Source organism: Equus quagga, chromosome 20 (genome assembly GCF_021613505.1).
Source record: "Equus quagga isolate Etosha38 chromosome 20, UCLA_HA_Equagga_1.0, whole genome shotgun sequence".
Taxonomy (NCBI): Eukaryota; Metazoa; Chordata; class Mammalia; order Perissodactyla; family Equidae; genus Equus; species Equus quagga.
In genome coordinates, this window is record NC_060286.1 from 32,281,414 (window position 1) to 32,298,019 (window position 16,606).

The window sequence follows — 16,606 nt, forward strand, 5'->3', positions numbered from 1 at the left end:
CAGATGCCCTGTCCTCGTCCCGGGCCTGGATGGGAGACTCCGGCGACTCCTCGCTGCACCTGCCCTGGGACCACGCTCCTCTCCCCGAACCCTCGGCGTCCGAGTCCCGGGCCAGGGCCCGCGGCGGCGGCGGGCGCGCGGGGGGCGGCGGGAAGCCGGGCGCGCCGGGGGGCGGGGCCAAGCGACAAGGCCCGGCCCTCGCAGAGCTGCTCGGAGCGAAGCGGCCGCGGTCGCGGCGGAGGGATACGGAGCGCGCTATATATACCGCGGAGCGCAGGCTCGCTCTTCGGCAGTGGTGTTGGGAGCCTCGCGGACGCGGCGCCGTTACTCGCAGTGGGGCGGCGGCGCAGGCGGCGGCGGCAGCGGCAGCGGCACAGCGCTCAGCGCACACAGCGCCTTAGCAGCAGCAGGAGCAGCGGAGGCACCCCCGCCGTCACAGCCCCTGCGCTGGTGCAGCCACCCTCGATCTCTGTGCTCTTCCTCCCTTCTCTCGCACCATGGTAGGTCGGGAGTGTCAAACGCCGGCGTAGCAGCTGCCTGCCCAGGATTTCTTCCCAAATTTTTAGTGCAGTCCGGTTTTTCTTTTTTTCTGGTGGGGTTTTTTCTCTTTTCCGGGGGTTACGCAGCAACTGCGGTTAAGAAGGATGCATTCCGGATTTGCATCTTGGTTTCCTCGGCCAGGGATCCTCATTTAAATCTTGGCTGCTCCTGGAGTTGGCCTTGGCGGTGGGCTGTCCGCGGGCAGGGGCTCCGGCCGCAGCCGCACCGGGGCCTTCCGCATCCACCCCCTCCCCCAGCCCCGCACCGCTGCATCCAGCGCGCCGCACCCGGGCTGCCCGCAGCGTTGCGCCTCGGCTGGGGCCCCGGGGGGCGGGGGAGCCGGGCGGGGCCGGGCACTAGACGCCCCCCCCCTCACCAGGCACGAAAGCGGAGGGGCGGGCGGGCGGTGGAGAATGAATGGGCCGGAGGGAGCCGGTGGCGCACCTTGCTCCAGCCGGGGCTTGGGGGACGCCGTCGGTGTTCCCACCCCTTCCAGCCGACCCCGCTGGGCGCCCTTTCTCAGCCTCTCTCCCCTCCTCCCTCCCGGGGGGCGCGGCGCGGGCGTGGGCTGGGAAGGAAGGAGCCGGGGAAGGGTGGGGTGGGGGCAGGAAGGCGAGGGGTGGGGGGCGGAGAGGGCGGAAGCGGCGGGCCGGCCGCCCTGCTCCCGGGCGGGGCCCTGCGGTGTGGCCGGGGCTCGTGTCTCCCTGTCTCGCACCCCTGCAGCCCCCCATCCAGTGCGGCAGTACAGGCGCGCGTGAGCCTCGGTACACTGGGAGGTCCCTTCCCGCGGGAGGCACTCGGCTCGCGCTAATTGGGGCGGGGGGGGGGGGGGGGGGGAGGAGGGAGCTGGCGCGCTGCTCGGTTTCCATTAGAGACGCAAAGTTTCTGCCCCGGGAGGAGGAGGCGGCGGCGGCGCGGCGGGCTTGCCGCCTGGGGGAGCAGAAGCGGGTGGGAGGCGCGAGGCGGACTTGGTCCCCACCCGCCACTCGGCCCCGGAGTGGGGGCTCGCACTGGCCTGGGAGGCGCGGGGCCTCCACCCTGGGGCCACCTTGCCCCCCGGCACCGCGCCTGCCCTCGGGGCGCGCACCCCCGCCTGGCCCCTCGCCCGGCGTTTTCCCCGCTCCGCGCCACTTCCCGGTCCGCAGAGAGATGCCCTCCACGTTTCCGCTTTCTCTACAGCTTCTAGACTGCCAGATGCGCCTGTGCGCCTCGCTGGGTGTGTTTTCCACAGCCCCCTTCCTCCCTCGGCGGGCAGGACTGACATCAGCCACCGCGTTTTCTGGCTTGGCGGGGTGGGGAGATGGCTCCTGGCAGGTTCGGAGCACCTTTGCCCCTAAGGCCAGCAGCGCGATTTTGGCGGAGAAGGGTATTTCTTTGTCGAGGAAAGCTGATACTCTCGAGAACTCCTCTTAACAGGAGAGTTTTGTGGCGAGGAGGGCCTGTTCTGCCCAGTAAGGTGACAGCTTCTCTTGCGAGGTGTGGCAGCGCTTCCTGTTGTACAAGACAGACGTTTCCCTGGTGTTACATAAATCATCGTGTCGCCTTCGTTCGATGTACAGAAAACCAACGTGCAGTGACTGGGTAGAAAGGAAGACTCAGTTCTAATTTGAAAAAAATAAGATTTCCCCCCCAAATCAGTATATTGGAACACTATTCCTACTGAAAGTTTTGATTTAAGAGTTGGAATAAACTTAACACCGTCAGCTTTCTAGTAGGACTTATTTTGTAACTGGTTTCATTAGATGCCCTTCATTAAAATAAAAAGCTGTATTAGCTTTCTTTGAGATTGTCACATTCCCCTGGCTGGTTTCGGTGTGGCAGAGAGCAAATAATGCAAGTGAGAATTATCTTCACGGCCATTACCACCTCGAGTAAAGTGTGTTTACTGTTAGGAGTCTCATGTCATCCTTAAGGTGGGTAGAGTTAGTATTGTCCAGCAAAGGTAATAGTTCCTCCTCTCTAGAAAAGAGAGGATGTAGTCTCATAATTATGTAGTTTTCTGTGTACTTAATTTTCGCAGTTTTGTGACAGCTCAGTTGTAGGACAGTTTCATTTTTTCCTGGCTTCTGAATCATGGGATAATTTGACCGAAGGCATTAGCCATTGTAAATGGTAGGCTTTTAACAAATAACTGCCTCATTTAAATGATTGGAAAGCATTTATTACATGGAAATAAAGTTGGTAACGTAACCCATTGCTGTATGTTTATTTTTTTCACTTAATTATATCTCATAAAATAGATGTAAAAGCCTGTTAATCCAACCCAGTGCCATTATGTAACGCCAGTTTGGAGATTTGGAGCGCCCACAGCAATGCGCAAGGTGCGCTAAAAGCCTGCCCCTGGAACGAGATCCTGGCTGCGGTGACAGCAGCGTCAGGCTGGGTCCCTTCTTGGATGGAAGCGGGGACTGCCGTGGCCCTGGCGCAGTAGGTGGCGCTCTTCTTTCTCAGAGCCTGCCCCTGCAGCACATGCCGTAGGGCCTTTTGCCACTAGAGGTGCCATTTTTCAAATTTTGAACCAACCCTTCCTAGTTAGACCTCCAAGCACACAGAGCACACAGCCGTAGGCCCATAAAAGAAAACCTGAAATGAGACATTGTCACTTCCTTGTCATCCTTTGTGTTTAAAATAACATAAAGGGTTCCCTTTATTCTATTTTCTTTAAATGACATGCTAAAGTGAAAGATGCTAAAGTTTTCACACGGGTGATTTTTTTTTTAAGATTGATTTTTGAAAGTTTACTGTTAAAAGTGTCATTGGAAAGACTGTTGATCTCAGACTCTTGTGGATTGAATTACAGCCTTTTTTTTATCCCATGTAGGCTGATCAGCTGACCGAAGAACAGATCGCTGGTAAGTTGATGACTTAAGGGGTTCCAGTAGGCCAGAACTTGGTTTTGGTGACCCCTCTGTCCCCTCCTTCCTCGAATCAGGGCAGTTTCCTAAGAATTTATTTAAATGAAAACAATAAGCAGAAACGTGTAGGTCAAGTGTTACTCTTTACCAGTATTTGGGAGATAATGTGAAAGGAAGTGAGACTAAGACTACCCACTTTGTTCACTCTGGAGCGTTAGCTCTGCTTCCTGGCGGCGTAGAGGCTTTGCATACGATGAGGCTGCATGGAGCCTGCTCAGAAATGCAGTTTAGAATTCTTCTACCACAGGTCTGTCAGTAATTCACAGTGAAAGCTTGTGCATGCTGTTCTGAAATAAATGGGAATGTGAAAATGAATGTTAGGAACATATAATAATTGGGAAGGGAGTTATGTTAGTTTAGATTTTAGCTTTTACTATTCCCTGGAGGACTTTTTTGAGGTGGTTTCTTTTTAGGAAACCAGGAATGTCTTTGAAATGTTCTGAAAGCTATGTAGAAAGGATACACTGGTTCCCTGGGAATGTACGTTTCTAGTAACCTCTTTGTGTTGCTGTGAATCAAGGAGTTCTTATGGCTATAGAAATTTAACAGGAAGGGACCTTACGGGAACACGTGGACCAATCTTCACCTGTCAGATTGGATTTAGGACTAATTTAAGCGTGTAAAAATAGGAGAAATTGTGGTTTTATGGAGCAGTGTTTGCTTTATGGACTGCTGTATGAAGGCCAGTCCAGCAGGACTATTGTGGTGTTTATTTCAGTAGATAAAGGCCAGGCAGTTAACTTGCACTGCTTGGACAGCTCGCTTTGGCAAGCCCAAGGGAAGTGTACGCTGTGGCTGGGTTGCGTAAAGACATTAATTCTAAAAGGTAAACTTTTGTTTTCAGAATTCAAGGAAGCTTTCTCCCTATTTGACAAAGATGGCGATGGCACCATCACAACAAAGGAACTTGGAACTGTCATGAGGTCACTGGGTCAGAACCCAACAGAAGCCGAGCTGCAGGACATGATCAACGAAGTGGACGCTGACGGTAAGGACTTTAGAACACTGAATGAGCGCCAGCGTTGTGTAATTCAAGTTCAGACATGTTACAGGATTGTCTTTCAGGTCCCCAGAGCAAAGCAAATGTGCAAAGATCTTTTCTGTGGTTGCCTTACAGCCATTGACAATTAAAACAGAAGATTATAGGCCTGCCTTTTGCCCTGCTTACTGTCTGGAACATTTCTTGGATCAGATAACCGTATTGTTTTTTTCTACTTGCTGTGACCTACAGCTCAATCTTTTATCAACTTGCCCGAGAGTCTGTACTGAGTCCTGGGGGAGAAGTAAAAATATGTAGCCATAGATCTTTTTAAAAAGCTTATTGTCTCCAAGAGGAGGAGAAAAACCCCTTGAGAAGTGGAAGAAGAGCCCTCTTAGACATTAATGTGGAATTGTGAACAGTGAGCTGTAGATGTGTTTATTGAAGAGAATTTTGAGGATTGCGTGAGGCTTGGGGGAGCTGGTGCATGGTGACTGTGGAGAGTAGGTTTACAGAACCTGACAGGAGGGGAAGATGTATAAGGTGCTGAGCCGGAGGGAATAAGCAGTAACTCCTGTAGCAGTTGGTCACCAATCAGTCATCTGTTCCTCTGGACTCCAGAATAGTGGACGATAGACGTCTCATTGCTCGCTTATATTAGTACATAGTTTTTGAGCACTCCCTCATGTGCGCCGCCCCCCCACAAAACCTCTTATATTTGGGAGCCATGTATACGTACTACCTTACATTGTAGAACAGAGTAAATTTTAAAAAGTGAACTAAGAGTTAACAGTTTGGATCTAGAATACTTTCTAAATGATTGGCTTGATAGTAGCCATTTAAAAAAATATGATATCTTAAGGTGATAAAACAGAATTACACTTGTCGGGTCACATGTTTAGAAGCAGGGGTCTGGGGTAAGCATTTTATCAATAATTTCAACTCATTTGAGCTACTTGTAAAGACTGTTTTCATCTTTAGTATTGTTTTGGAAAAAGGTTGTTCATAGTTCTCTCTAGTTTGACTGCTAAGATGATCAGCCATGTGGGAACATGGAGTGGCTCCCTCCTGTTTTGTGTAAACCCTGGGAAACTGTGTCTGGGGACTGGCAGAGTGTATTAGCCCCTTAGATGCTATGGAACAAGCGGGGAGAAGTTGTCCCAGGCTGCAGAATCTAGTGTTTGCAATGAATAAATATGATGATGCCTAAGGACATCATCTCTGCAGGCTATGAGATAGCACTTCAAATAATTTAAAATTTTGGAAGCCAAAAGGGCTTGAAGGGAATCTCTGAATTATTATTTTGATTTAAAGGTACCGGTGAAAATGAGTAACTTAACCTAAGGCTTTTTTCTTCTAATTTAGTTTCATTTCCATTTAATTCGAGTTAGACTATTAATGTGGTGGCTTGCCTTTGGGGTGTTCATCTAACTCTTGGTTTTGGAGGAGGAATTGTTTGGAACACCGGCCACAGAAGAGATTCTTCTGACACAGTTTCCTAAATGTTAATGGTCTGAGCTTTGGACACACTTCTGAGCTGTGCCCTTAAAGGGAAATAAAGAGGCTGAGTTGGGGAGAAAACGATTAGGTGACTTGTCATCATAAAGTGGCTGAGAAATGACTCCTGGAGAAGACTTTCTAACACTTTATGGTCCATGGCATAAAAAAGGCAGTTTTGCCTTTCTCATAATCTGTACCCTCCCTAAAAAAGCATTTGGTACTCCTGGTGGCCCAGTTAGAGGCCTTATTAGAATCCCTGGCCAGGGCAGAGTCCGAGCTGAGGATCTCCCTCACCCTGGGGAAGGCGGTCTCAAGTGCTTCCCTTGGGAGTGGAAGGGTTCGGCCTGCGGTGCCATGTGCTTTTTTCCCTCTTGAACTGTCCAGCCCCCTTCAGTGGTCAGGAATCCATATGTGCAGTTTCCTTTGCATCGTTAAATGCTATCCTGGGCGCTCATTACTAGTTGGAATTAGGTGAATCATGTGAAATTGCCCTGTGGGGAATTTGAGCAGTTTAGACCCACGAATGCTTGAACCTAATGAAATAATTTAGCAGTTTGTCCTAGCAAGTGATGAGCATTCTATAAAGTGGTTCTAAAATTACCCCTGCAGTTGCGTTCCTGGAGCGCTTATTTTACAGGAGCTTTTTGTTTTTTAATTTGAGGTAATGGCACCATTGACTTCCCAGAATTTTTGACTATGATGGCTAGAAAAATGAAAGATACAGACAGCGAAGAAGAAATCCGTGAGGCATTCCGAGTCTTTGACAAGGTAATCTTGCGTCTGCATGGCAGATGGTGCTTAAATACGGTTTTTTTGCTATCATTTCTGAAAGCTCTAACAATCTGTTTTAGTTAGAACACTGTATGCCCTGAGCCTCTCTAATCTCACTTTCAGATATCCTGACTTATTGCAGTAACCTTACTGGGGGAGGCTGAGCACAATAAGTACAGCCATGCATTGCTTAACGACCAGCTTATGTTCTGAGAAATGCATCATTAGGCAATTTCGTCATTGTGTGAACATCAGAGAGTGTACTCTTACACAAACCTAGATAGAGTAGCCTACTACACACCTAGGCTATGTGGCACTGATCTTCTGGGACTGCTGTCATATATGTGGTCTGTCATTGACCATGACGTCATTATGCGGCACATGACTGTAGTAGAGAAATTTTGAACCAAGTTTCTTGATTGTTACTTTCAATTTCTGTTAGCTTTGGAAAAGCTCCTGCATCTTTTGCGTTCGCTGACTGCGTGTATTCAGTGGGTAGAGATGGGAACGGGAGATGGGAGAGCTGTCCGTGTCCGCAGAGGTGGCAGTAACTTGAGAGGGCGTAATGAAGTCAAAGACCCTGCCCACCCTAAACCCCGGTGAGCCTCTGTCAGTAACAATTGCTGAACGTTCACAGGATGGCAACGGTTACATCAGTGCGGCAGAACTACGTCACGTCATGACAAACTTAGGAGAAAAACTAACAGATGAAGAAGTAGATGAAATGATCAGAGAAGCAGATATTGACGGAGACGGACAAGTCAACTATGAAGGTAAGCACGTTTCCGTAGCTTAGTGTTTAAGCCTTCCCTTTCGGCTCCAGAAACAGTTGCTTCGTTAGACCTTTCACTGAGTTTTTTTTTTTTTTTTTAATATATACAGAGCAGAGATGTTGTGTTCATTAAAGCTGCTTTTGAAGGTAACCGAAAGTTATGATTATTTGTCTTTACAGAATTCGTACAGATGATGACTGCAAAATGAAGACCTACTTTCAACTCCTTTTCCCCCCTCTAGAAGAATCAAATTGAATCTTTTACTTACCTCTTGCAAAAAAAAAAAAAAAGTTCATTTACTCATTCTGTTTCTATATAGCAAAACTGAATGTCAGAAGTACCTTCTGTCCACACACACAAAAAATCTGCATGTATTGGTTGGTGGTCCTGTCCCCTAAAGATCAAGCTACACATCCGTTTTATGATATAAATACTTGTACTACCTTAACGATAAGGAAGCACTTGGTGGACTCCTTGCAGTTCCATTTGCTAATGAGTAATACACTGTTTGGGCTGGCCAGTTTTTCATGCATGCAGCTTGACAATTGAGCACAGTCAGGCATTTGTATTAAAAATGAAAAACGAAAAAACAAATTCAAAACTTATTCAAATGGGTTCTAGTTCAGTTTGTTAGTATAAATCGTCATAGCTGGTTTACTGAAAACAAACACATTTAAAATTGGTTTACCTCAGGATGCTGTGCAGAAAAGCGAGTGAAGGATAAACTGTCTAGATATAGCCCCACTAGCAGGATGGTCCTCTTGTACTTCCATGTGCCCCGACCCATGGTGACAATGACACCCTGGTGGCAGGCCTGTGTGTGCTGGTTTAGCATTGTCTGCGTTGTACTAGAGCAAAGCGGGTGTCAGGCTGTCACTGTTCACACAAATTTTTAAAAAGAAACTTTTCCAGGGGAGCATCTTTGGACTCTCTGTTTTTAAAACCTTCTGAACCATGACTTGGAGCCAGCAGAGTAGGCTGTGGCTGTGGACTTCAGCACAACCATCAACATTGCTGTTCAAGAGATTACAATTTACGTCCATTCCAAGTTGTAAATGCTAGTCTTTTTTTTTTTTTTTCCAATAAAAAGACCATTAACTTAAAGTGGTGTTAAATGCTTTGTAAAGCTGAGATCTAAACGGGGACAAGGAAGTTGGAGGGGAGGCCAGTGCGCCTTTAAATGCCCACAGCCCAGCATTGGGTTTCCCTCCCTCCCTCCTGACATCCTAGCACCAACCTCTGAGCCTGAGACCTTGCCTAAAACCAGGCAGATAGCGATTACTTCATCATATCCATGGACACGCAGGTCTACTTGTATTTTCCCCCGGGGGGAGGGGTGGGGGGCGGGGGGAGGCGAACTGCGGTGACTTAATGATTATTCAGGCAGTAGAGCTCTTAATGAAGGAAAAAGACCCACTTTCTCAAGCATGTATTTAGGGGTTCTTCTCAGTCGCGCTGCTGATTACCTGTTTTATGTAACTACTTGAGACCATCTGTGCAAGAGACATGATTTAGTGTGTCTGTAATCCAATCCTCGCTGTGTGTGGTAGGAGCATACTCACTTTTCTAAGCCAGTCTCTTCATGCCTAAAAGACACTACCAGTCACCTTTTGATTCACTATTCTTAATTTATGATTTCTATTTACCTTAGCCTCCTTTTATGTTTTTTAAGTTGACTTGACTTTGCTTTCTTCCCCCAAGTGGAACTAATGCTAGCCCCCAGCTTGAAAGTAAAACTCAGCCCACAGGGAGTTTTGTGTCTAATTATAAACCTGTAACCCACACTAGGAGATGCTGGTGCTGGTCTCCGCAGTGGGATTTGTCCGCTTAAAAAGCCCCCTTGAAGGCATGTTGCATTTAACGCAGAGCTCTTTTTGAAGTGAAGGCTGGACGTGCGTTTTTCAGGGTGTGAACTGATTGTATCCTATTAGCAAGGCAGTTTGGGTTTTGAGTGTTTGTGTGGGGGTTTTCATTTGCCGGGGAACCAGTGGCAGGTTGCTAGCGAGGCAGTGAGAAGCTCTTGGCAGCCAAATGGGTGCATTCAGGGTTGATTTATAGAGACCCTCGGCTTCTTCCTCTCCTACTCCCTGTCTTTCTGGCATTTTGCAGCTTGTTAGATTTCCTGCCAGAGGGGCGGGTCAGAGCAGTGGAGAGGAGCCTGCCCATCCGCCTCTGCTGCTGGTTCTTGGACTGGGTGGTTGGTAGGCGAGGGGTTGACATCATGAGCTGGGGTTGACTTTCATAATTCCCTGAATCTGGAAGGAACACCTAAGAATACCTTGGGGTTCTTCTGGTGAGATAGGACTGAGGATGCCTGGTTCAAGTAAGTTAATGACCTAGATGTTTCTTGGAGGGAGGTCAAGAACCCTGACTTTTGACCCAGTCTCAGGCCTGTGGCTGATGACCTCCTGGTAGTTTCAAAGAGGCTTGGGGGTGATTTATTTTTAAAAACTGCCTTCTATCTTACCCTTTCACCAAGTCTTTTTCTAGAAGCTGAGTGGACTCCATTTTAGTGGTCCCACAGTCTTTGCTAAAAGACTGCCTTTGAAACCAGATTCTTGTATGGCCTGGATCCTGCATGAGGACCGGAAACCTTTCCCCCAGGGGATGCTGAGTTCCAGATTGGTGCAGAGGTGAAGCCCAGCCCACTGTAGCCTTTCCCTCTGGCCTCGGAGGGGACAACCAGCCCTGGGGTTAGGTGTGTGCGGTCCCTGTGAGTTGGTGAGAGGAAATAGCTGGATGTTGTGGCAGTGCTCTTCAACTGGTGAGCACCTTCCTGTAAACTCTTGTCCCTACTTCTAACTGCTCTATAAATATATACATATATTTATATATATAAAGTGACTAGTTTAACTGCCATCCCGCTTGAGCCTGAGACTTGCCATAAAAAACTGCTGAATACTTGGCAAACACTTTCATAGTTTTGTTCTCCATCTGTTTGGGGTAGGTGTTGAGTAAGGCAAATGTATCCTGATATTTCAGATGGGTTCTTGAAGCACTCTTGCCAAGGAGGGCTTTTTCTGATTTTTTGACAAACGAATTTTTGCACACTTTAATTGGTGTCTTTCGGCAACTTAAACACATTGAAAATTAGCTACTGTACATATTTTTGTATTCTCTTTATAAATGCATGTCTGACTGTACCTGTAACCGTATAGTAATGAGCGGCTGTCCAGTAGGCCCAGCGCCACTGTGGCCCATCAGAGTAGCAGCATATTATTGGCCCCTCAGTATACTGGGAACTTCTTCCTAAACAAAGAATGTAAATTTGGTCAAGTCTGCTCTTTGTTCAATTATTTTAAACATCTGAATTAATTATTGTATATCCTAAATAGATTGATCCTTTTGGCAGTGACTAGATTCCACGAATGTGTCTTAATCTTTCTCTCCAGCTGGTAGTTACTGTTTTCTTTTTTGATCCCTTGAAGTTGTCCTGTTGGAGACAGAAATTCTTTGCTGTCTGTATCCCTTGGAGTAAGAGGGTAGTGGCATGGGTGCAGCGCGTGTTCTTTCTCCAGATCTATTACACTGTTCATTAAACACGTCTGTAGCAAAGATGGTGGCAGTTCTCTTGTTACTGAAGTTCATCTTCACCGTGGCAATTTGAAAAGGAGATGTACTTGAACGTTTCTGTAAATCTTGAGATAAACTGTTTGGAGATTTAACCACCTCTCTGATGGGGGACCAACTCTATGGAAATTGTAAATAAGTTTTATTTATAAACCTGGCACTGTATTCAATAAACATTTCTGCAGCCTTTCATCTCTAACTGCGAATTGTGTAGGTTTTTAGCTTGGATAGCTTTCAACCCATTTTGCTCGATGAACAAGACGTACCTGCCCTCGGACGTCACTCCACCTGGGTTCTGGCACAGTCGGTGAGTGTGAGGGGCCACAGCGACCATGAACACATCTCACTACAGCCTGACTCGAGCTTTAAGTAGCTCAGGTGTTAATAGCTGACATTTTCGTCCAATCTCTTGGCCTATTAATGTACCTGGGCTTGCTTTATGCAGAAAATGTACACCATAAAAAGATTAATTTCCCTGTAACCTCAATGTTAATCCAAGTCTCTAGGGGTTGTGCAAAGAAATACATTTTAAAAATTAGATGGGAATCTTAAATTATATAAGCACATACCTCTGCCCATGTCAAGAGCAGGGCAGCTGAGGAAAACCAGGTAGGGTGCAACTTCCATTCAGAAGCTTGGAGTGGAAAACTTCCCCTTAGTGCTGTCCCAGACTCTGGTTAGCAGGAAAGGCCACCTCCTGGCCGCCCCTGCTTTCCAGAAGGATCTTTTCCAAGCTGCCTTGCCTGTTTCCTTTCCAACTGCACCGAAGCAGTGAGAGGGCTGCAAAGGGGAATGGTCACGGGGTAAGCCCCTGCTTCGGCCACAGGCTCAAGACACGTCTCCAGAGAGCATTTAGCCCCTCCTGTGTATAGGAGTTGGGACTGCAAGGATGTGGACACCACCGTGGGGACAGAGCCCTCTGCTCTGAGACTTGAGGCCTGGCTCCTGAGTTTGGTTCTGTCCCTCTGTAGCCCTGGGCAAGTTCCTGATCTTATCTGGGCCTCAGTTTCCTCCTTAGTAAAATACAATTATTCGACTAGGTACCTTCTACCTCTGGCTTTCTAGGATTCTGACCAACCAGCTTGGCATCACTTGGTGTTTAAATTGAAATTGCAGCCTGAAGGGTGGGAGGCAAAATAGCGTAGCAGTGCAGTATGCTTTGAGCTGACAATGGGACTTTTTAGAGTCTCACCAGCTCCATGTTGGGGGTGGAGTGGAGGGCAAGCTTGCTAAGACTGATGTCATACTGGAAGGTGGGTCGGAGAAGCTGATCATTAAGTGACTTCCATCCTCCTCCCAGGACGGCAATAGGAAGCTACCACCAGGCCTGCAAGAGATTCAGTCCAAGTGACAACGTCATCTGGTTTTTCAGCCGCTTTGGCTCAGGAAAAAAACACATACACACATTTCCGATTTGAGTTGAACTTCCCCGGGCTTTGGGGGCTGGAGCACCCAGTGACTCAGGACGCCTTAGAAGGAAATAAAACTTCAAGTTTTTTTATAGCTTGGTGCGTCTCCTCTCCCACTGCCCTCAGCCCTCTGTCAGGGGGTGGGAGGAGTCAGTGCGTGCTCCAGCTCCCACGGGAGAGCCGGGAGAGCCGACTGGAGCCGAGGAGCTGGCGGGCTTTCCCATCTCGTGGTCAACAAGCTCCGAACTTGGGTTAAAGAAAAGGTGGCAGTTTCCCTCAGAAGAGTTGTGTCCTGCCTTGTGTCAGCCACCTTTCGAGTGAGTGTGTATGTACACATCCAGATAGTATTTCCAATGTCACAGTTTTGTTTTATTTTCACTTTTCTAAAGATGAGAGAGAAAATCCAGACGTTCCTCCTCTAGTAAGATAATTTCTTAAATATTTTGTAACAACCTAAGCTTTAAATCCTGGCTGTGGATAAGCATGTACAGTTTGCTTTCAAACTAATTTGCTTTCCCTTTTTGAGTCCTAGTATACCCTTCAAATGTGATTTTCTTTTTTAGTTACTGTGTTTTATAGTAAAAGATGGATTTTTTCCCCATACAGACTAATACCAGTCAAGCTATGAGATAATGGGTTATTAAAAAGAAAGTAAGTGAAGAAGTAATTATAAAATGATAATATCTTAGTTAAAAGAACTAGGTCATGTATAGTGGATCAAACTCCCAGTGCAAGCATCCATATCTGGTGATTCTCAAACTTTCTGGAAACTTCCCATGACAAGAATGTCTTTACTGCAGCAGGGAGCCTGGTCCCATTTTTACAAAAGCATTTTTCTGATTCTAAAAGAAATGCTGTTTATTGTATAAAATACGCTATCAAATGACCCCACTACCCTATAAAATATAATTAACACTTTATATTTCCTTCCAGAATTTTTTCTCACCATATGGATGCAGAGATATAGTTGATAAAATTGGAATCTGTATGTATGTTTTTTAAATTAACATAATACTCCTTATTACACAAAATTACATATTGTATATATACATCTATATTATAAACTTTTTATCCCTTATACTTTTTTTCCTTGAGCTACAATTCATGTACCAGGAAATTCACCCTTTTAAAGTGTGCAGTTCAGTGATTTTTAATATTCACAGGGTTGTGCAACCATCAACACTATCTAATTTTAGAACGTTTTCATCACCCCAAAAAGAAATCCTGTTCCTGTTAGTAATCGCTCCCCATTCTCCTAGGCAACCGCTAATCTACTTTCGGTCCCTCTGGATTTGCCTATCCTGGACATATATGAAAGGAATCGTGTGTTCATAGTTTTTTATCCTCTCGTTTTCACTTTTTGTACTGGACATTCCTCCATATACTTAGATTCTTGGATATAATTTCTAGGAGTTGTTAACCAATTCCTGAATAAAGGAATTCCATTTTGAGTGGTCCCAAGTGTGAGAACATTCTTCCTAGGTTGAATCCTGCTTCCTTTCAGCTTCCGCCCATTGACTCCACCTCAGCCTGATGGAGCTAATACTGGATTTCTGACCCTGCTTCCACATGGCAGACCCTTGGTCTTTCATGCATTCACACACCCCTCAAGTCTTTGGGCATAATATTTGCTCCTCTCTCTCTCTCTCCTCATTTTTTTTTTAACCACTTTTTGAGAGGAATCCACAAGATGTAGTGAAATGTACCCAGGTTCTATCTTCAAACAGATCTACGTTCAAATTCTACCTTCTCCAGTGGTGTGCCTTTGGGCAAGTGACAACTCTGTGCTTCCTTGTCCTCAAGGTGGGTGTAAGAGTAAATGAGGTGATGGGAATCCTCTAGCATAGTGGCTAACACATGGAAGGTGCTTAAAAAACGCTCTTCTCCTTCCGCACAATACGAATCCTATTGCCACAGAAGAAAATGAGACCAGTTTCACAGTTTGCTTCGTTTGACCCAGATCATGTTGCTTCTTGAGAATTGTCACTTCCTTTTTTTAAAAGCACACAAATGGGGGCTGGCCTGGTGGCGTAGCAGTTAAGTTCACGTGCTCTGCTTCGCCGGCCCAGGATTCACAGGTTTGGGCCTGTGCACCGCTGGCACAGACCTATGCACTGCATATCCTGCCATGCTGTGGTAGGCATCCCACATATAAAATAGAGGAAGTTGGGCACAGATGTTAGCTCAGGGCTAATCTTCCTCAAAAAGAAAAATAGCACACAAACCTGTTTAAGCATCTGTTCCTCATCCCTTTGAAAATCCTAATGACAGTTGCTAGTGTCTAGTCTTTTGGTACCTGCTCCCCAGAGCTCATGGGCAAACCTGCTGGACCCTCAACCAGGCCAGGCCTGAGGGTTTCCGTTGGTGCTCTCCCTTGATGTACCTGCCTGGGAAGACCTGCACCATCTGGGCATTTGCAGGCTCTGTCTCCTCTGGAGAATGATGGAGGTCTCATTCTTGTTAAAGGTCAATCTCATTAATAGAGAGGCACTTGACCACACTGGGAGAGGTCAATGGTTAGGCCATCTCTCCATTCTCTGTAACTTCCCATTACCTTTCATCCCCTGGCAGAGGCCTGCCTCTTTCCGCCCCTTGTCTTCCAGGACTCCTGTGGTTCTATCAGAATTCTGACTAGTCCTTGAGACGTGCTCACTGTCCCCAGCCGGAGCCCTTCTCTCTAGTATGCCTGGACCTGGCCCAAACTCGTCTAACACTATGGGAAGCGATGCCATCTAGTCACATCTCACCTCCTCTCTTCTCTGCCAAAGTCTCAGTCTTCAGCTGGAAGATGTCAAGCAACACCCCTAGTTCCCAAGACCTGATTGCAAGTCAAGGTCAGAGACACCTCCCCAAACCCCAGAAGTGGGCGATCACACAATGGTTGGCTAAATCCCGGCAGGCTCATCCTTTTCTAAGGGTTCTGGAGGGGAACTTAGGGCCTGGATGCAGTGTTCAAACAGGGCAAATCCTTAAACTCAGCCTTGCGCATAACCGCCCGGCCTTCCCATTTAGGTGCCACCTGTAACCAGGAAGGCATTCAGAACGTACTTCTTTTGCTATTTCTTAGTAAGAAAGACAGCTGATTAAAGGGAAGAGTGAGCAAGTTGTATTCTGATTATTTGTTCTCAGGTTTGATGCCTACAATGTTTGGAGCTCTGAATTAAGAGGATTTCAAAATATTGGAAGGCCCAGTCTCTACCTTTTGAGGAGCTTTTGCAGGCTTTCTGTAGAAACATTATTAAACACAACTGCCAAACAGCATGCAAATGAATAACCTGTACCAACTTGAAAACGTAAGAACTGAGGCAGACTAAGCATAAAAATGTATAAAGCAAGAATCAGCAATGATGAGAATAACAAATCCGTCATTGCAGAGATTTTAACATACTTCTCCCAGTAGTTAAGAAATCAAGCAGACAATAGTCCATTTGAACCACACAATTAAGTTTGATCTTTGATGTATGTATGTAGAACATTGCATCCAGCAATTAGAGATTTCACATTACAGATATTAATTAGGTATTAACATTAATAATAATATTAATAAAGAAGCTATATCACATTAATCATAGTTATAGGATAATATATAATTATAAATGCAGATGTATAAATAATAATGCTAAAATGAAGTTAATAAGATATTAGAGAATTAAGATTGACTACAGATTAGATTATAAAGTAAATCTCAACAATTATTTTTAAAAATCTTTCATATTGACCATGTTATCATAATGCAATGGATAGAAGATAACTCTAAAAATACAAGTTTAAAAATATCCATTTGTTTATTTTATCCATTATTTAAAAATATCCATCTACCCATTTCATAAAGTTTTGAACATTAAAATTCATTTCTAATAACACATGGGTCTAAAAAGAAATAGTAATGAAAATCTAGAAAATGTTTAGGACTCAACGAAAACAAAATTCTACATTTTGAAACTGTAGGATACAGCTTAGAAATGTATAGCATTAAAATGCTCATACTGGAAAAGAAGAAAGGCTAAAAATAAATAAGGTAAATATCCAATATAAGTTAGAAAAAGGAACAGAATAGGCCTAAAGAGAGTAGAAGGGAATTATCAAAGATAACCACAGAAATTACTGGAATACAAAACAAAGGTACAATAAAGAAGATCACTAAAGACA

At 45.8% G+C, this 16,606-nt stretch overlaps 1 protein-coding gene across 1 annotated transcript; it reads left to right on the forward strand.

Moving 5' to 3' along the window:
* Window positions 1–280: 280 nt before the first annotated feature.
* CALM1 (calmodulin 1) lies at window positions 281–11,247 on the forward strand. The gene is made up of 6 exons (XM_046647264.1): window positions 281–500; window positions 3,362–3,392; window positions 4,300–4,443; window positions 6,596–6,702; window positions 7,343–7,478; window positions 7,658–11,247. The coding sequence occupies exons 1-6, from the start codon at window positions 498–500 to the stop codon at window positions 7,684–7,686; spliced, it is 450 nt and encodes a 149-aa protein (XP_046503220.1). The 5' UTR covers window positions 281–497; the 3' UTR covers window positions 7,687–11,247.
* Window positions 11,248–16,606: the final 5,359 nt, after the last annotated feature.